Here is a 21514-nt window from a genome sequence, read left to right on the forward strand (position 1 = left end):
AAAAACACTCTCTGGTACTCCTTGTCCTGACCTTTCACCCAGATTGTCAAATTCATTTATTATGTTTCACAGACCTGAAAGTGTCTCCAATGCGGTCTTGAAAGAAGATGAATCCCTCGTCGTCAATCTTTAGAAGGTCGCCACTGTTAAAGTACATGTCGCCCTTCTCGAACACATCTCTTAGCTTCTTTTTGTCTGTCTGCTGCTTGCCCTTGGCATAGCCACTGAAGGGTGTTCTTTTTCCAATCTTTGCCACAAGCAGACCAGTTTCTCCTGCGAGTAAAAGTAACAGTATACGTTTAAATAGCAGCTTAAAAGGCAAGGCGGCACCTTAAGAGACAGGCTCACCTCTTGGGACTTCAACACAAAATCCTCTGGAGTCTCTGACTGGCTCCTCTTTTTCTGTGTCAAACCTTATGAGGGCATATTTGCATGCCATCTGAAACAGTTTACAGATACATTGAACAGAATAAGCAGTTAGTCATATAAATCATGCCACATCTCCATATACAGAGGTCCAGTTAACCTCTGAAAAAAGGCTCACTGGCCTCACAGAGACTCACAGCCCATTGTCCACCAGTGGCACTAGTTTCAGCCATTATAAGGTTGTTGCATTCAGCTGAGACTGAAGTTACTTGAGTGACAAAACGTTTCTCTAAAAAAGCTATGACTTAAGCCATGGTTCTTCTAAGCATGGCTTAGGTTTGCAAAATTCATCTGAACAAACCACAAGACCTTTGGGAAAATGGACTGTACACAGTGGCATATTTTGTGAAAAGCAAGCACAGCATAAAAACTGTGAAGCAGGATGGTGAAGAGGAGATGGTCTGGACTAGTTTTGCAGCCAAAGGACCTGATCATCTTGCAGTCATTAAGTTGACCATGAACTCCTCCGTATACCAAAGTATTCTAGAGTCAAATGTGAGACCATCTGTCTGACAACTGAAGCAACTTGAAGTGACATTATAAAGAAAGGTGGACTAATGTTATCGTTTTATAATTATGTAACTTTAGAATTGAAAGAGGGTGTGCTTTTCTTTTTCACATCTATCCATCTTCACAACCTTGCGCCTCCATATTTATCCGATCTTTCCATACATACTCATCCCCTCGTACACTCCGCTCTTCTTCAGCTTCCCTTCGGTCTCTTCCACCTGCTCGCCTGACTACCATGGGACTCAGAGTCTTTAGTTATTCTGCCCCGAGACTTTGGAATGCACTTCCACCAGATCTCTGGACTACAAACTCTCTCATTAATTAGAAATCACGTCTCAAAACCCATCTATTCAGAATTGCATACCCTTGATTCCGTCTCGGTCTATTTTTACCTTGCTTACTTTTCATACTTTCATGCTGGCTTTTTTCCCCTCATTTACCTTATGTTTAAAGTTTATTTTGCAATATTTGTTGTATTGTTGCTACTTTTTTGTGACCTTGAGGGTCTTAAAGGTGCCTATAAATATAATGTATTATTATTATTATTATTACATCTTACTTTGTAGAGAAAATGTTCTCTGCCAACAGCTCCAACTTTCCCACCATAGTTGATAAAGCCAACATTCCCTTCAGTTGCTCCGTAGCATTCACGGATACAAATGTTCCCAAATCGCTCCAGGAACTCAACCCAGGTGTCTTCCCTTATTCCGTTCCCTACAGCCAGTCGGACCTTATGATCCTTGTCATTGTCTCTCTAAAAGAAGGCCAAAGGAGAGGTGAGAACATAAACAATGACCATAAGAAACAATGCTCCTGACTGAAGCAGGTTGGTAGAAATCATTAAAACAGTTTGAGCTTCTAATGCATATCCCAATATCGTCATTAGTAAATTATGACCTTAAACTTGTCAAAGGAGCTTGCAAAGAAAAGCGTCTGGACTTCTTTAAGTTACTTGAAGACGTTTCACCTCTCATCCAAGAAGCTTCTTCAGTTCTTCTCAGATGAGAGGTGAAACGTCTTCAAGTAACTTAAAGAAGTCCAGACGCTTTTCTTTGCAAGCTCCTTCGACTACGATGACCTGGATGACTGAGAACCTTCACAGACACCTTAAACTTGTGTTTACCTTCGGTGTGTTGCAGAGGTAGCGCATGACCTCGCCTATGTACTGGATGACAGTCACATTGTACTTTCTACAGTCATTCCAAAAGTTGGAGGCAGAGAACTTGCTTCTCAAAACAACAGTGGTGCCTAAAAATGGAAAGATACAGAGTTCAGCAAATATGCCGCTTCATGCTAAGAGTTCAGTGTTGTAAACTCTGCAAGGCGAACTTTAGGACTTCAAAGTACAAACTATAGAAGCGGGTGTAGTTTGAGGTCATGTATATGTTGGTTTAACCTGCAATAAATTCAGTGGAAATCTTGATTTGTGGTTTTATTTTTAGGTAATGTTTTATGTATTACCTTTTTCTATAGCTCCACAAAGTCCCATAAGAAAGCCAGCAGTGTGGTACAGAGGCAGATATATGTAGACAATATCGTCTGAGCGCACACCAGCAAAGGTCAGGGCAAAAGCTGGCATCCATACCCTCTCATGGTTAATCACAGCTGCTTTTGGAAGCCCTATAAGAGCAGATGTAGTACAGTTTTATTGTCATCCTTTTACTCAACCTCTGCATGATAATTGTATGAACATAGATTAGAAGTCAAGGCCAGATAAGCCCTCGAGGTTACCTGTGGTTCCTGATGTGTAGATGTACACCGCAGGACTCTTGATGTTAATGCTGGCCCTGAGCTGACGGGACAGGGGCTCGTCTGACTCCATCTGAATTTTGTCAGAGAGGCTTTCGATGCCGTCCACATGACAGTGCTCACGGAGGATAAACACAAGGATACCCTGCTGCTTCAAAGTGGGCAGCACCTCCTCTATTGCTCCTTGAAGGTCTGAGAGCGAGGGAGGTAAAAAGAAAAGAGGTGCTGATCAGTCATTACAGGGTTACATAAATGTGTGTTTAATAAACAGTCGATCTATTTGATGGTGAAATTAATAAGATATACCCATGCAACTTTAGTGCAGTCCAAACCTCCCAGATTAAAAAAAAAATAGTCAGAGATACAAAAAGATCTTTTTAAATGAATTAGACAATATGATCACGTGATATTAAAAAACGAAAGATATGCGCACGTTCAAAGTTAATTTCATTAAAACAAACCCCAACAGCTTACTGCAGTATTTACGCAGCTTACCAGCGCCAGCGATCAGGACTTTGGCTTCACAGCAGGAGAAACAGTGCAGCAGGGATTTGGATCTTATGTTGACGTTGAGGAAGGACGCTGTGCATCCCAGCTTGGACAGTGCGAGCCACATCCATACAAACCACGGCTCGTTGCCCAAGAAGAGGGCTACCGTGTCCCCCTGCTTGAGGTGGGCATGCGTTAACAGAGCCCTGGCCACTTTGTTGCTTTCTCTGTCGGCTTGGCTGTACGTGTAGGAGCTTTCCTCGTAAACTATGAACTTCTTATGCGGATGCTCCGCCACTTTGTCTAGAAAACGATCTAAAATACTGTAAAACTTTTTCTTGATTCTACTCATGCGTATACCGACATAAATGGAAATAAATGTGTATGTTAAATCTTTCAAAAAATAAGGATTCCGGAAGTAAATCAGTAAGGGCAAGACTGCCAACGCGGTGCACAAAATATATGCAATCATTTTTGTTTTTTAAAAAAGACGAATATGTCAGACCTGCCGCTGGATTCATACATCACCTTTCAACGGACTCCAGCCCTTGGATCATTTCCGTTTACGCCTCCTGAACTTTGAACGAGTTTGAGAGTTCGAGGGGTTAAAATGGGACGACACCCCACTTTGCCTGCTGTGATTTGTGAGTCTCTTTCTTAACTTTTTTCCTTTTTCTTTCTTTTTTTCTTCTTCTTTTTTGGCTGGGGAGGAATCACATGAACTCGATGTAGCAGTAGTAAAGTATTAATTACATATTTATTAATTACTATATTAATATTATATTATAGTTATACATATATAACTATATACTATACATACATATTATAATACTATATGTACTAGCTATAATAAGATATATATGAACAGTAATAGTGTATATAATCTGATAAATAGTATATATATATACATATCTACGTTATAGTATATAATTGATTATATATATATATATATATATATATAATATACATATATATATATATATATATATTATATATATATATGTATACTTATATAGTATATATATATATACTATAATATTATTTGTAGTATGGTAATAAATATTAGTTTATATATAATTATTAATATATACGAATATATATATTGTGTATATGTATATATGTATATGTTATGTATATATATGTATATATATATAGTATATATATATATGTATGTATATATATATGTATATATATATAGTATATATATATATATGTATATATATGTATATATATTATATGTATATATATATATATATTATATATATTATATGTGTATATATATATATATTATATATATGTATATGTATTATATTATATATATATATATGTATATTATGTATATGTATATATGTATGTATCTATATATATATATAAATATATATATATATATATATATATATATATATATATATATATATCAATATGTGAAATCGCCAGATCCTTCCACTGACCGCTGCGGCCACCTGCACCAGGGTACCTCCTGCTTTACAGGTGAAAATAGAGCAACAGGACCGCTGAGTCTTTGACTTTATTTATTTTCTGCTGTGTTTTACTTGCATCTATTTGAAAGACTGAGTGTAAACACAAAAAATATTTTATTTTATGTGCTGGAATGTGCAGAAAATAGGTTTAAATGTTAAACTAATTTTTCAAGTCAGAGAATGTTGCATATAATTAAATTTTTGCTTGATGCATAAAGTTAAAAGATTAAAACTGATAAAACAAGTTAAAAAAAGAACTTTTCCATTTGATTACATTTTGTATGATGGATTATGCAGAAAAAGTAGAATTGGGCTGAAAGATCTATCGCTTTATCACCTCTTCAGGTTGTAAATCGTGTTTTTAAAAAGTAACTAAGTAATGTAATTAAACTTTTGAAAATAAGTAATCAGTAAAGTAACTGGGATTACTTTTGGGGGGAAGTAATCAGTAATTAGTTACTGATTACTTTTTTCAAGTAACTTGACCAACACTGGTAGCAAGCGAGCTAAGCACAGGGATGCATGTACCGTTTGCACAGTGTGGTGAACGAGGGAAAAAAGGTGGTCAAAGTATTAGAGCAATCTATCTTTAAAACATCTAAATGGGGCAAATTATCATTTTCTTTCAATTTTAAAATAAAAAAGATGCTGTTATCATTTCAAATAATAATTTTATAGGATGATATCAAGCATTTTAAGTAGAGATAGGGTTCTTCACAAACTAGCTGGTGTTATCTGTTAATAAGCCAATAAAATGCATTATCAAAATAACCCTATGACTTTCAAACTGTTAGAATTCACTTTTTACTTAACATGTTTTATTTCATAGTAGTGGAGAAGTCCAGTGATATCTGATCAGGTCACAGTCTTACAAATTGCTCGTATGAGTGTGTGTGAATGCTACTTAGAAAGCACTTAGAACAATGTGCTTGTGTGAATGGGTGTGAATGCACAAGTTGTGTAAAGCGCTTTGAGTGCTCAGAAGAGTAGAAAAGCGACCAGTCCAGTCCATCTGCCCACCCCTATCTACCATTAGGCTGTGGTTGTGATTCCCAGTCAGATCGTACAGTCCACTATGATGGTAGATTTGCTCCATCCGTGCCTTTGTATTTCTTCAGTATTCTCACTGTTTTTGATTTCACTACAGCACACAGACACACACCATGTTCACTCACCTGAAGGGTTTACCAGTTAAGCCTCATGGCTCTTCCAGGTCCCAGCCGGTATTGTGCCTAAACACCTCAGCCTTACAATTATCTGCAGAACTCAGTACCAACTGAAAGTTCAATGGCCTGGTCATTCTTCACCTAGTCTGCACACCAACATATTCCCTCTCCGGATGTAAGATGAGTCCATCTCCGTGAACAAACTAACACTGTGTTGCCTTTTCCGAGATTCTCAGTTCCTCTCAGCACTTTCTAAATAAACACTTGCATCTCACACACTGTTGCCTGAGTGTGCTTTCTGGGTTTAGAAAACGAGTAAACATGATATTGTCAGGGAACTCCCGAGTTCCTGAAAACATTGGTTCTATTCTAATGGCGCTCCACCAAATGCAAACTTCCACCCATGATTCAAATGGAATACCAAGTTGATGCATAAACAATAGGGATTTTTGAAACCTGGGCCAGGTATAGAACGTGTAAAGTGTAAACATCGGAAAACATGCTTATGTGCACTATGTTATTTAACAATATCTGTTAATTACTGGTCAATCTAATGGCTTTACAGGGAATGCTACTGTCGTAACTCAAAGAAAGGTGTCAGGAAGGCTCCTTGTCTGAACCATGTTACTTTTAGTGTGTGTGGCAGATGTTGGATAACACCTTTGTCAGTATGAAGCCTGTAAAACTCTCGATGACTCTGGCTCGGATCAAAGTAATCAGATTGTCAGATTATAAATGTGACCTTGAGCTTCAGCACAGTGTCCATGAGAACCCATTAGGTGATTAATGTGAGCAAGTTTGGTTAAATTCTGACCACTAGTTGTGATATTTGTGATTCTTGTGAACTACAAATGGACAGACAGTTAGATGCCTCACCACAGCTCGTTTTGCTGGATGAGCTGAAAGTGTAACACCCCTTTCAACACTTTCAAGCTCGGGACTATCTGATCTCCATGAGTTGCACTCCAGTGCTTCCAAAAGTAACATGAACAGTGGAATAATTATGGTCTTGTTTTTCTGCAATTTTCACACTTGGCAAAGACAGGTAGGTCAAGTGGGTTTTGTCCAGTGGCTGCCAAATAATGAGCTGAAAACATTAACAGAGGATTTACATCAAAGATTCCTGTGCGGCTCTCCAGCCACCTTCCTTTAACACAACCAACTGATCATAAAAACATAAAAGCAGATAAGGCAGAAAAAACATTACACAACAGTTACACGGTAATAAAGCATTGGCTGCTTTTTCACCCATCCTGTCCTTGAAAATGGTACTTCTCCATTTTCAGAAAAAATGTGCAGAAATGCATGTATGTGTATAGACAACCTCCCTCCTTCCCTCCCCCACATTTAGTCTGGTGCTGATTTTCATGATTTGGTAAACCCAAGCCACATTTTGTGGCTGAACGTGAGGATAACCCAGGATCTGTGGTTCCCACACAGTCAGAAAAGGGAGTAAATTCTAGATGTTGAAGTTAATTTACTGACTGCTGATTTGCTACTCTGTTTCAACCACAGTGAGGAGTGAAGCTCAAGCAGTGTTTGTCTCCACCTAGTGACTGTTCCACGTCACATGTCACATCTGAAATTTTTGTAGTGAGCAAAATCCGAGCAAGCACAAGCACGAAAACTGCTTCTGGCTTAACTTTAATTCTGAAGAAAGCAACGCACATTTACAGTTACTGACACATTATTATAAAATGCATTAATATCATTCCCCTTAATATATAATTTTGTAAGTATTAAATGATCATGAGGTACTCATCACTTGAAGAAAAGCAAATAATTCTTGTGAAGTACATAAAAAATAAGTATGAAATGAAGTATGTAAACTACACTGTCTATCCATAGTGTTTCTTCACCACAATTGTCGTACCATAACACATGAACGCAACACTGAAAAAAAGTACATGCATAAACAGAAGTCAGCGTGCGAGTAAATACACATTTATAGTGTGACAAACCCCTCCCCTTGTACACAGAGTCCCACGTGCTGCCTTAAAAAATGTGATTTAACCAACTAGAGCATTATTGAAAAGTGTGTTTCTTCCCTGAGCTGGAAGTTAATTCATTAAAAATACCAATTACCCAAAAAGCTTGCACATCTGGTGAAAACTGAGAGCCCGCTCATAGTTTCGTGCTTCCTGATATGATGGCATGATAGATCTGAGCTGTCAGTGGTACGTAGCTCTTGGCATTATCATCAAGGATGTAAAGAGGGTCCTGGATACGTCCTGGATCAAATCCCTCCTCCACTAATTTTACCTTCATCTGTTTGAAAGTCCCAGTTACTTCCACAGCGCTCTACACAGAAAGAAATCATCAATATTGGATCAATGATTACTCTGTTTCTTTTCAAAAATTAAAATATGCCTGGTGCTTCATCCTAAACCGAAACAGAAAATTAAATTACCTGCATCCTTATAAAGCGAGGACGTGCATATGAGGGCAGGCAGCTGACCACATGGTTGTATATTTTATGTCTGTCGAACTGGACTTCTTTCTTCAGAGTGACAGCTGCCATCCCTATCCGCCCCTCATGGCCTACATAGCAAAACAAAGGTGGTGATGATATTCTTATAGAAATCATGGTGAGCTGAAAAAATACAGAGAAAGTAACAATCACCTGGCACTTGGACTCCGTAAACGTTGGCTTCTTTGAGACAATCACAGATCGTCAAGATGTCAGACACCTCGGTCGTGGCAACATTCTCACCTTTCCACCTGTGGGCTCACACAAGTTGCAACTTCATGTCTATTGCAGGGCTCTTTATACCAGAGGCAAAACTAAAATGTGCAAGTTCATCCATGTAGAAAAAAAAAGTCCTGACAAGTATTGTGAACAAACCTTCTCAACAAGTAAATGTCCTATAAAACAATTACTGTACCACTTGTAAATCTGCTGCCAACACAAAACTGCTGTATTACTGTTAACGGTCGGGTTGTGTAATTAAAATAAACACAAAAAAAGAAATCTAGTTTGAAAAGAGTGCTGTGTAAGAATCATGGGTTGTGTTTTCACAGCAAAAAGCTGATTATAAAAACACATAACCAGGATAATAAATAGTTTTGTTTCAACTTTTTTCCTTTTTAAATAAACATCATATAATTCATCGATGCCATGCTGAATTTGTAAGTTTGCTCTATTACAAAAAAAACATCAGTCTGTAATCTTTAATGTTAGTTTGAGCTTCATGTAGAGAGACAAAATGTAAACAAAAAAGCAACAAAAAAAAAACCAAAAAAAAAAAAAAACACACACACATAATAGTTAGAAATTGATTTGAACATCATTGAGTGAACACACTGATTCTATCAATTCCACATACGCCTGATCTCAACTCGTTCTATGCGTGTGAGCACACTAGCCCAGAGAATCTAATTCTTCCAGTTAAACCTGTCCACCACCATGAGCAAAACCAAAGAACTGTTAAATGACGTCTTGGACAAGGACATCATTCAGACCTGCACAGAGCTGGTATGGGCTACAAGACCATTAGCAAGACGCTTAGTGAGAAGGTGACAACTGCTGCTGCAATTATTCAGAAATGGAAGAAACATGAAATGATCATCTGTTGTCCTTGATTTGCAGCACCATGCAAGATTATGCCTTGTGGGATGAGGACGGTCCTGAGAAAGGTGGAGGATTAGTCCAAAACTGCACAGGAGGAGCTTCTTAATGATCTGAAGACATCTGGGAACACAGTCACACACTGCACCATAATAGACTGACATCCTGCAGTGCCCGCTCAAGAAGGCACATGTACAGGACCATTTTAAGTTTTCCAGTAAACAATGACTAAATGACTAGGAGAAGGCTTGGGTGAATGTTCTGTGAGCCGATAAAACCAATATTGAACTCTTTGGCATGAACTTGACCAGTTATGTTTGACGGAAGAGAAACACTGAATATGAGCCAAAGAACACCATCCCCACAGTCAAGCAGGGAAGGTGGATACATTATGCTTTAGGACAGTTTTGCTGCTAACTTCACCACACTGAAGGGCAAATGTACAGGGCCATGTGCCATAAAATCTAGATCTCATCATCCATGAAACATCTCACTGTAGGTTGGCAACTAGGGTTACTCCACCAAATACTAAAGCCCAATTTAGACTTTTGCAGGAAAAGTACATCGTAATTTATGACGTAATCAGAAACCCTACAAGCTGAAGACTGCAGGTGCACGCCAGGTTACATGGAAGGTTATGGCATTATGACGTAGACTACGTGCTGAAGCATAACTCAGGCATAAGGCATGCTTTGCTCGGGGATGAAATGCTTATTCACTTAATGACATGAAAATCAATTTTTCCCTTTTTTTCCCCCCCTAAATAGTTGCCTGGTATTCTGGTTTCTCCATTAAAATGAAAATACCTTAAAAAAACTTGAGACTCTTCTATTTCTCTTTTTTCTTCTTCTTTTAAACGAGCCAACTTAACAAATTTAGCAAAGAATCAAATAATTATTTCACTCACTGTGTCTAATAAAGCCCGTTAGAATTAAGCATTTTATGCTTTTAGCAGTGGAAAGTCAGCCACCTCTTTAAGTTTCATCCATTTGTTGAAGTCTCATTTGTAATTAAATAATAAGGCTAATGCTTCAGCATGAACCTGAAAATTAGTTCTGTAAACAAAAATAATTTTCCAAATGAAATCATGGTGGGTTCAGTACCTGAATGTGTCACCTACTCGATCCTGGAAGTAAATAAAGTTATCTTTGTCGATCCTCATCAGGTCTCCCGTGTTGAAATAAAGATCGCCCTTCTTGAGAACATTGTGAAGTCTCTTCCGCTCAGTTTGTTCTTCATTCTGCGCGTAGCCAGCAAATGGGGCCAAGTTTGTAATCTTTGACACCAGCAGTCCTGGTTCACCTTTAAAAAAGAAAAGTGAAGAAGATGCACGTAACTCGCAGAGAGTTTGTGTCTGCTGGGACAGAGTCCAGGCTCCATTGCAGATGAATTAATGGATGGATGTGCCATGCGAAAGAAGAACTGCAGTTATTCTTTACCTTTGCGCGACTCAATGCAGAGGCCGTTTGCATCTCGTACTGGCTCATCTCGCTCTGTGTCATACTTAACAAGGGTGTAAGGGAACAGCTTCTACAGGACGAACGTGATAATATGTGTTCAATACAATATTAAACCAACATAAAAAGTACTATCTACGCACATAATATCTCTTTTTGCAATAAAGAAAATACTTTCAATAGTTCATAAAATCAAGATAATTTATAACACGTGCTAATCTGTCAGGTTTGCTTGCACACTTTTCAAAGATTAATTATTTTAATAGACAATCTGTTAAATATTTAGTAAATCTGAAAACGTTCCATACATATAACATTAAAGAATGATTGCTGTTGGGGTTTTTTTTTACCTGATGAAAAAAGTGGACTCGTCCAATAGCTCCAATTTTCCCCACGTAGTTCAAAAATCCCACATTTCCTTCAGTGGAGGCGTAAAACTCTCGAATCTGAATGTTCCCAAAGCGGTTAAGAAACTCTTTCCATATCTCTGCCCTGATGCCGTTGCCAATGGCCAGTCTTACTTTGTGGTCCTTGTCATTGTCTTTCTGTAGTTTGAAATAAGAAATAAAGAATGTGAGTCTTTTTGCAAGCACAGTAGAAATATATAGTGTCCAATTCAAGAAAACATCCAAAATACAAGAAGCTATCCATGAGCTTAGTTAATTTGTTTTTAAAGTTGCCATTTCGGATAATAATAATGGATTGGATTTCTATAGCACTTTTCAAGGCACCCAAAGCGCTTTACAATGCCACTATTCATTCACTCTCACATTCACACATTGGTGGAGGCAGCTACGGTTGTAGCCACAGCTGCCCTGGGGCAGACTGACAGAAGCGAGGCTGCCATATCGCGCCATCAGCCCCTCTGGCCAACACCAGTAGGCTGTAGGTGAAGTGTCTTGCCCAAGGACACAATGACCAGGACAGAGAGCCCCCTGAGCCACGGTCACCCCCCACGGGTAAGATAACAACTAGCCGAGAAATGTGTGTATCCATGGGCACTCAGCAAATCGCCATCTTTGATGATCTTTCGCCCTTAATACAAAAAGATAAATACACCATGTATGTATCAACCACAGAGCAGCACTAGTACCAGCTCACTCTAAAACAAAAGAAACTAATCAAAAACATTTTTAAGGGCTTTTAGAATAGAAATGAAGACTGCACACTTTATGAGCACACTGATGTCTTGTATTAAAAAGACATCAGACATCTAATAAGCCCTTTAATTCCTAATCTCTGTAAGTATGTGAGAATCCGACTCACAACAAAAAAATTTCAGTTGGATTCAACAGTACTCAGCACTTTAAGTACTGTACATGTAATTTCTAAGAAATATCATTTGCTGAAATAAAATTGACCCTTAAATTAGATACAAGAAGATTCGGTATGCAAAGTTACTTGATATGGCCGTCTTAAGTAAAGGCCAGCATCTATTCCTAGAGGTGACCAGATAAAGACAAACCACCTCATCGGGCTCGTGCAGGGTCACGCAGTAAAATGAGACTGTGCCTCATGTGATGCAACTGGATACTCTGAATGGCATACACAACTGTTTACAGTAGATCTAAATAAATACAAATACATATTGAAAATATCAGAAACACATGCAGTTAGTGGTGATATTTTAAACAACAGCTTGATTCTTGTTCTGCAGTTCAGAACCCCGCAGATACTGGTGCAGAAACCTGGAACCCGATAGTTGAGATTTAACGATTTCTATTTTGGTAAGCCAGCTGTGCTGAGCTTTGGGAATGTACAGATTTGGAAAGTTATCTCTGACTGGACAGGCCTCAGCAGCAACTTGCTGCAACTAGTTCCCAGTATTCTGCCTCTGCAGCTGTCTTGAAGAGCAAGTTTTACAGTATCTGAGAGAGACGAGGCGTGGTGCCCGTAAGCATCCCAGCCAGCGACTCCTGCGAGTTTATTTGAGCTGCAGACGCTAGAATGATTGCAAATGTGACTTTCAGCAGCAGATATTGAAGTTATTGCATCAAATATAAATGTTAAAAGCAGGTACAGTCCAGATAAATGCTGTCCAAGATAATATTACTTTAAAGGCCTTATCTATTCACGTTTCAACACCCCTGAGTACGAAGAAGTCCACCTTAAATCCCTCATAAGGTTTCAGTTAAGAAGCAGAGTTCTGCCACTTTCAGCGATCACATTATCAAAACAGTGCTGCGGAGGCTTTTCTACAACACGGGAGAAACTGGAATACAGTACTATGCAAAAGTCTCGAGCTACCCCTCATTTTTGTATAGTTTGTTTGGACGTTGGCTACTTTTTCTACTTATTTTCAGGCCAGTCCTCATACCTGACCATTTTCTCTTTTTTTCCTTTTGTTTGTTTTTCTTTTGGTTTTTTTGTTGACATAGGAATCATTCAAGCATAAAAGGACACCTAACATGAGGGATGAAGCAGTCTCATCTCTACACAGAGCAGACAAAACAACTTAACTAATAACTTCTAACTTTAGGTACTTTGTTACTCGCAGTCTGTAAAAAAAACAAAAACAAAACATAGTTTGTTCCCATTTATTTAGTTGAACCAAAACGGGATTCCCAAAGAGCTATTAGCTAAAATCTTGGCATATCTGAGGATGGTGTGCAGTGTGTTCTTAAAAAAAAAAATCTGAGGGAACTGGACAAATGAAGGTCAACAGAAGAGGTGGCAGGAAAAAAAACTATGAACTATCTGAAAATGATGCCCATGAGAAACAAGAAAGAAAATCCACCAAAAAAAACCTAACATGGGACCTACCTGTCAAAAGTTTGGACACGCCTTCTCATTTAATGTTTTTTCTTTATTTTTACTACTTTCTACATTGTAGCTACTTAATGAGGACATCAAATATATGAAGGAAGATATATGGAATTATATAGCAAAGAAATAATTGATACATAACTCTAAATATGTCTTGTATTTTAGATTCCCTCTGCTTTGATGACAGCAGTGCAAACCCTTTGGCCTCCTCTCAATGAGCTTCATGATGTAGTCACCTGAAATGGTTTTCACTTCACAGGTGATTTGTGGAATTTCTTGCCTTCTTAATGGACCATCAGTTGTGTTCTGCAGAAGTCAGGTTGGTACACAGCTGACAGCCCCATTTGACAACTGTTAGCATTCATATTATGGCAAGAACCAATCAGCAAAGTAAAGAGATACGACTGTCCATCAATACTTTGTAGAATTGAAAGTCAGTCAGTTTGGAAAATTGCTGAAACTCTGAATGTGCCCCCAAGTGCAGTTACAAAAGCCATCAAGCGCTATTATGAAACTGGCTCACATGAGGACCGCCCCAGGAAATGAAGACCAAGAGTCACCTCTGCTGCTGAAGATAAAATCATTCGAGTCACCAGACTCAGAAATTGCAAGTTAACAGCACCTCATCTCTACATCAACTGTTCAGAGGAGACTGTGCGAATCAGGCCTTTATGGTCAAATAGCTGCTAAGAAACCATTACTAAGGAAAAGAAACAAGCAGAAGAGATTTGTTTGGGCCAAGAAACACAAGTAATGGACATTAGACCAGTGGAAATCTGTGCTTTGGTCTGATGAGTCCAAATTTGAGATCTTTGGTTCCACCTGCCGTGTCTTTGTGCAACACAGAAAAGGTGAACGGATGGTGTCTACATGTATGGTTTCCACCGTGGAGCATGGACGAGGAGGTGTGATGGTGTGGGGGTGCTTTGCTGGTGACACTGAAGTTGAAGGCACACTGAACCAGCATGGCTACCACAGCATCCTGCAGCAACATGCCATCTCATCTGGTTTGTGTTTAGTTGGACCATCGTTTATTTTTCAACAGAACAATGACCCCAAACACACCTTCAGGCTCTGTAAGGGCTATTTGACCAAGAAGGAGAGTGATGGAGTGCTGCACCAGATGGTCTGGCCTCCAGTCACGGAGATGGTTTGGAATGAGACAACATGGACCGCAGAGTGAAATGCAAAAGGGCCAACAAGAGCATCTCTGGGAACTCCTTGACTTTTCATTTCAGGTGACTACCTCATGAAGCTCATCGAGAGAATGATAAAAGTGTGCAAAGCAGTAATCAAAGCAAAGGGTGGCTATTTTGAAGAATCTAAAATATAAAACATGTTCTGAGTTATTTCACTTTTTTTTGTTTACTACATAATTCCAGATGTTTTCATTGATCGTTTTGATGCCTTCAGTGACAATCTACAATGTAAATAGTCATGAAAATAAAGAAAAAACATTACATGAAAAGGTGTGTCCAAACTTTTGACTGGTAGTGTACATCTGACCTTTCAGTTGATCCATCTACTGTTTAATGAAGCCTGACCAGAAAGGTCTCAGAGTAAAGGTGCCTGTCAAGAAGCCATTCTTAAGGAAGGTCAAAAGGGGGAAAATTACAAAAGAATTAGACTGAAAATCAGTGGTGACAAGTCTTAATGGAGTGATGAATCCAAATTTTATATTTTTGGTTCCAATCTGTGTGGAGAGGTACACCTATTCATCCATCCATCCATCCATCTTCATCCGCTTTATCCGAGGCCGGGTCGCGGGGGCAGCAGCCTAAGCAAAGAGGCCCAGACCTCCCTCTCCCCAGCCACCTCCTCCAGCTTATCCAGGGGAACACCAAGGCGTTCCCAGGCCAGCCGAGAGATATAATCTCTCCAGCGTGTCCTGGGTCTGCCCCGGGGCCTCCTCCCGGTGGGACATGCCTGGAACACCTCACCCAGGAGGCGCCCAGGGGGCATCCTTGTCAGATGCCCGAACCACCTCAGCTGGCTCCTTTCGATGTGGAGCAGCAGCGGCTCTACTCTGAGCCCCTCCCGGATGGCCGAACTTCTCACCCTATCTCTAAGGGAGAGGCCAGCCACCCTTCGGAGGAAGCTCATTTCTGCCGCTTGTATCCGCGATCTCGTTCTTTCGGTCACTACCCACAGCTCGTGGCCATAGGTGAGGGTAGGGACGTAGATCGTCGTAGAGTACGCTTGGGGAGTGTGATCGTGTGTACAGCGTCTCTTTATGTCTGTCTCCACGTTGGTTGAGTGTGGAGTAAGTGCATATGAGAGCATGAGGGTGGGAATGGATGTTTGTGTCTGTGTGTGCCTGTATGTCTGTGTCTATATGTCAGGTTGGGTATCAGACGCCACCTCTCTGGGGACATCTCAGGCCCTCCAAGGTTTGGAGGCCTATCTCCCCCTACCACCACTTCCCCTGCCAGTGGCGGACTCCCTCAGACATCGGTGCGTTGGTGGTTCTTTGTGTCCGGGGATGGGCGTCCAGGTACACACCGGCTCACTCCTTGGCGGCCGCTTATCGGGGCCTGGAGCCTGGGGCTCGGAGGTGGGGTGCCCCCGGCCTCTCGGCCTGGGGCTCGGTCACTCAGGCACGGCTGGCTGCCGGCGGAGCTCACGGGCGCGTCACTGCAACTCCCCCTGGCTTCTGCTCCGCGGCTGCTGAGTGAGCCCTCATCTGGGACTCTCCTCAGCTCTTTCTGGGACAGTGGCGCGGCTGCCCCTCTGTTGGTCTTCCTTGGTCTCTTGTGTTCTGGGGGCCTCTGGATGTCTGGAGTTTTGATCTCCTCCATACCTGCTTCATGCCCTGGAGGACGGGGCTGTGGCCCCCCCACACCCTCTAGCAGATCATTACATGAAGGAACCTTTTAAAAAACAAGCGCGTCCATGCTCACAGGTGTACACACGGGTGATCACACCCACAAACTACACCCTTTTTGGCTCCTACCTCAAAGCACACTGTGTTCTGTTGATCTTATGTGCTGCACAATAATGTTTAATATTTAGTATTTACTGTCATATTCCCATATATCATTGTGATGTTGTTTATTCTATTACTCTTGTTCTCTTCTGCTTGTTTTCTTTTTTCTTTCTCAGCAGGTGACCCAGGTGATTGATATATGCATTTTTTTTTCTCTGCCCGTTCTGTTGGTTTTTGTCTTTTGCCCTTCTCCCCCGTCCCTCTTCTCAGCTGTTTCTCTTTCCCTCTTTCTTTCTCCCCTTCTTTCCCCCAGTCAAGTCTGTCCCGTATTCAGTAAGTGAAAATAAAATAAACAATAAAAGGTGAATCAAATGGACCATTACGGCAAGGCTGGGATGGTCATTTGGTAAAGTAAATCCGTTGGGCATCTTTCTTTGCCTTTAGACAACAATTCTGATGGCAAAAGAGCCAAACGGGACAGGCAAAAAAAAAAAAAAAAAAAAAAAAAAAAGGGACGTAGATCGACCGGTAAATTGAGAGCTTCGCTTTTACACTCAGCTCCCTCTTCACCACGACGGACCGGTGCAGCGTCTGCATTACTGCAGCTGCAGCCCCAATCCGTCTGTCGATCTCCGGCTCCCTTCTCCCATCACTCGCGAACAAGACCCCGAGATACTTGAACTCCTCCACTTGGGGCAGGAACTCATCCCCGACCCAGAGTGGGCACTCCACCCTTTTCCGGCTGAGAACCATGGCCTCAGATTTGGAGGTGCTGATCCTCATTCCCGCTGCTTCACACTCGGCTGCGAACCGTTCCAGTGCGAGCTGGAGGCCCTCACCCGATGAAGCCAACAGAATCACATCACCAAAAAAATCAAAAATACACCTATTCAGCAGCACCTATTCATTTTGGTGGCTTGAGACTTTTGCACAGGAAGAAAACAAAAATGATCACAAGGACTCTGTCTGTGTCCTAGTTACACAATACTGTAAGTCTTCAAAATGCTTTGACTGCAAACGCACGGTTTTACATTCTAACTGTTACAAGTGGGCGCCTATTAGAATCATTTTACCTTTGGTGCACAACAGAGGTAACGCATCACCTCTCCAATGTACTGGATAACAGTCACGTTGTGTTTCCTGCAGTCATCCCAGAACTGAGAGGCAGAAAACTTCCTCTTCAGAATTATAGTTGATCCTTCAAGACAGAAATTTACATTATTACACTTGAATAAATAAATGCATGCATATGCAAATTCATCTAGAAATGAGAGGCAATTAAGTCATTATGGAAATAGTGACTCCATCTAATCCAATAGGATTCAATTCAGTGCCACATAACTGCGTGTGCTAAATAACAAAACAGTGACTGCCCGGGGCAGTGCTGAATCTTTACTAATAAGCGTGCAACGTGGCTGCTTAGTCAAACATATAAGAGCTTTGTGAACTTTAGCCTATTTAGGAAAAAAAGCTGTTTCATAGGATCTGTTCAGATTACAGGTTCACAGTGACAAAAGACTCTTTCACTTGGATTCTACCAGGGTAACAAGAAAGAGAGATGGCGCAGGGAGATCACTTCTATTTCAGTAGAAATTAGTTCACTTATACTTTTATATATATATATTTTTTTTTTTTTTTTGCTGTGTACTCTCAGCTCACGTGAGGAGCTTTCATGGATCTGCATGATCTTCAGGGAGCGCAGTCAGTGTCTACTTGTGGTTCAAGAGAAATCAACTGCTTGTGATGATGCATTTGTTTTAGCTAATCCATTTGGGATTTGGGTGGTTTATTTAGCTTTACAGCACAAGTAAGAGAATGTTCTTAATCACTTAATCCATGGATTAAAACTATAAAATCATCAAACATGGAGACAAAGATTCTACTGTGTGTCAGTACTTTATGGCAGCAATGTGAACCTGAATCTGACGAAAAACTGTCCATTACATTTATGCACTAAGTTTGTGTGAAGGCCTACTCTAATTATAGATGAATCCAATCATTTTTGTACAATAAAACCAGGTTTTGCTTCATTTTTCTTGATTTTAACATACAAAATGCCTTACCTGCAACCAGTTTTCTTGCAAACCAATGTGGATTGTTGGACTTGTTTGCATTAAAAACTACTGGCTTACATCTGGAGCCCAAATACAGTCCACTTCATGGACTCACAGTCGTACAGGGGTGCAGCCCTTAGTGCAGATTCAATTTCTCTTGCTGTGCTCCAGTTTGAATTTGAATGCACAACATCTTTTTTACTATATCTTTCTTCCCCTGACAGCATAGGAATTTCCTGAGGTCAATAATAGAAGTGACGTTGACCTCTGTACATAGCAGATGTCTCTGTTGTTTGACAAACTCTGAAATGTATGTAACTAAACAGCGCTTGTTATCTCAGTAGAGGATGAACCCAGCTCTCACAAAGTCTTATTTTTAACTTTAACTCACAGCTACTGCTCAGTCACCTCACCTGTCTCAATCGTGCCAATGAACCCAACAACAAATCCAGCTGTGTGATACAGAGGAAGATTGAGATAGAAGACATCACTAGATACCACCCCGTTTGATGACAACACAGCCAGAGCTGTTAAGATGCGGTTCTGGTTGACCACAGCTGCCTTAGGAAGACCTACAGAAACACAACAAGCCGCAAAATTCTGAAACTGAACGACACTTTTAATGGGATCAACAGGACAAAGTCCTGCCACGTACCTGTGGTTCCAGAAGTGTAAATATAAACTGCAGGACTTTTGAATGTGATGTGTGACCTGAAGGATCGAGGGATGGGGTCATCCGATGCCTTCTCGACTTCATCAGAGAAGCTCTGGATTCCAGGCGTGTCACTGTTTTTGGACATCAGGAGGACAGTGACACCCTGCTCTATCAGGGAGGGCAGCACGTCTTCCACGGCCTCCTTTAGCTCTGGAAAGGCACATAAAGCACATTCATAAGGCAAAGCAGGACAAGCAAAGCAGTGTCGTGCAAACTTTGGTATCGATCTGATTCCAAGCAAACACAGGGCCAGTAATCCTGATACCAATACTGATATCAACTTTTAATTTAGCAAATTTTGAACAAATTTTAATTTTTCTAATTTTCACAATAATAAGTTAACACAACAAAACAGACCTTTCAGCTTTCCACGTGTTTTGAAACTGGGTTTTTTTTTAGCCCTGGACTGTAAACATGCCTGTCTCTAAAGCATTTCAAGTCAGCTTCTGTTTAAAAGTGCTGTAGGTTACAAATAAAATAGCCAGGTTTTCCAGCACATTTGATGTATATTTTTCTTCATTTCACATAATTCAGGGCTGAAGTGGATAGAAATAAAACATCAATCCTATTGCACTAGTATCGATCAGAGACCAATATCAGCGTTGGTATCAGTACTATTAATATATGAATTGATCTCACCTCTACTGCAAAGCCTTGTTGGAGGCAAGGAAAACCAAGCCAACTCCACAAGTTCAAAGTTACAGCTAGGTTTAATCAAAATCTGTACTGAATACCTAATTATGTGGATCAAAAGATAAAAGGTTGGTTTACACTATTTGAGCTTCTGAAAAAGCAGAAATAAAACAACAACAACAACAACAACAACAAAAACAGCTTTGAAGCAAGCACATGGAGGCATACCTGCGGCTGCTATCAACACTTTAGCCTTGCAGCAATTAAAGCAGTGCAGCAAAGACTTGGTGCGGATGTTATGATTGAGGAGAGCTACAGGGGAGCCCAGTTTAGCCAAAGCCAGCCAGGTAAACAAGAAGGTGGGTTCGTTCCCCATAAAAAGCGCGACGGTGTCGCCACCTTTATACCCAGCGTGAGACTGTAGCGCGTTTGCAATTTTGTTACTCCTCTTATCCGTGCAAGCGTATGTGTAGCTTTCATTTTCAAACACTATGAACGTGTTGTCAGGATGCGCCTCGGTCTGCTCCAAAAAACGGTCCAAAACAAAGAAGAGAGGTCTCCTTCTGCGCCTCGCTACAAACTTTACCAAAATACGCACTACATCCCCGAAATACACAATGTCCATCCAGACATAGGGGGAAAAGGTTTTGAGTGCAAACGGTATGATGAGCAGACTTGCTAAAATGATTGAAATATAGATTTCCATCGTGACCTCTCTCTCTCTTTTTAAAGCTTGGACAGAAAAATGTGAAGCCCTGCTGCAAAATGGGGAGTGTTGCAGATGAGGGTTTTGCTGAGTGGGGCGGAGCGTTTGTTTCAAAGAATGCGAAGATTCATAAGAAAAACAAGTACTTGGAATCAGAGCGGCAGCAGCAGCTACTGTAAGAGACGCCAATGAAACGCGCGAAGTAGGACGTGCTCTCTAGATTGTAGCTGACAGACAACTGACAGCAACTTTTGGAGAATAACAAAGTCTTATGGGCGTTTTTAACGAGGCATGTGAGGGGTGAAGTGGGTACGTGCTACACAACATAACATCTTGTTTGAGCGGATGGTGTTCACTGGGTAGATGTCAAGTTTAAGGTTTGTATCCTGACTGAAGCTTCATCATTAGTCAAGGAGTCAAATAAAATTATACCACTTGTTTATATAGCCTTCAGTTTGGTGGTTAAACTCGAGTTGTCAATGAAGGCTTAAGCGCCATCCATGGAGTCACATGATGAATGTACGCCCACCAGCAAATATCTAATCAGCCAATCACGTGGCTGCAATTCAGTGCATTCAGGCATATAGACAGCTGAAGTTCTGTCACTATGCTATGTCACTATGCTCAGAATCAGCATAGTGAAGAAAAGTAATGTGTCATGATTGTTGGTGTCAAATAGGCTGATCTGAGTATTTCAGAAGTTGCCAATTTACTGAGATTTCCCCATGCAACTCTCTATAAGGTTTACACCAATAGTTCAAAAAGATGAACTACATAATGAGTTCTCTGGCCCAAAATACCTTACCCTTGTCAAAGGTCAGACAAAACTTGCCAGACTGCTTCATGCTGATCGGAAGGCAACAGGAAA

The 21514-nt window shown here is 40.5% G+C and overlaps 2 protein-coding genes across 2 annotated transcripts in view; both read right to left on the reverse strand.

The window, feature by feature from the left end:
- The window catches only part of LOC102292357 (very long-chain acyl-CoA synthetase), a gene marked incomplete in the record, with an annotated part of 5100 nt that extends 1259 nt beyond the window's left edge, over positions 1-3841 (reverse strand). Inside the window, 7 exon segments of the mRNA XM_042227463.1 lie at positions 75-273; positions 349-439; positions 1496-1690; positions 2060-2184; positions 2398-2556; positions 2668-2877; positions 3181-3841. Of these exon segments, the coding sequence (XP_042083397.1) occupies positions 75-273; positions 349-439; positions 1496-1690; positions 2060-2184; positions 2398-2556; positions 2668-2877; positions 3181-3646 (1445 nt within the window).
- A 3607-nt stretch (positions 3842-7448) lies between these two features.
- Positions 7449-21213, reverse strand: LOC102302305 (very long-chain acyl-CoA synthetase). Its single transcript, XM_005943276.3, has 10 exons — positions 20169-21213; positions 19248-19457; positions 19006-19164; positions 17612-17736; positions 11197-11391; positions 10829-10919; positions 10493-10691; positions 8445-8542; positions 8232-8362; positions 7449-8122 (listed from the first exon to the last, which is right to left on the reverse strand). Exons 1-10 carry the CDS (start codon positions 20644-20646, stop codon positions 7946-7948), a joined length of 1863 nt encoding a protein of 620 aa, XP_005943338.1. The 5' UTR covers positions 20647-21213; the 3' UTR covers positions 7449-7945.
- Positions 21214-21514: the final 301 nt, after the last annotated feature.

Source organism: Haplochromis burtoni, unplaced genomic scaffold (assembly GCF_018398535.1).
Source record: "Haplochromis burtoni strain Fernald_Lab_line unplaced genomic scaffold, NCSU_Asbu1 Contig_262, whole genome shotgun sequence".
Classification (NCBI taxonomy): Eukaryota; Metazoa; Chordata; class Actinopteri; order Cichliformes; family Cichlidae; genus Haplochromis; species Haplochromis burtoni.

Bases quoted from the DNA above. Each gene is read 5' to 3' on its own strand.
- LOC102302305 (XM_005943276.3), bottom strand. From the start codon at position 20,646: ATGGAAATCTATATTTCAATCATTTTAGCAAGTCTGCTCATCATACCG. The intron at 17,737-19,005 runs GTGAGGTGACTG...TCTGTCTTGAAG, and splicing joins CATTGGCACGATTGAGACAG to GATCAACTATAATTCTGAAG. The intron at 8,543-10,492 runs GTACTGAACCCA...GTGAGCCCACAG, and splicing joins CGAGTAGGTGACACATTCAG to GTGGAAAGGTGAGAATGTTG.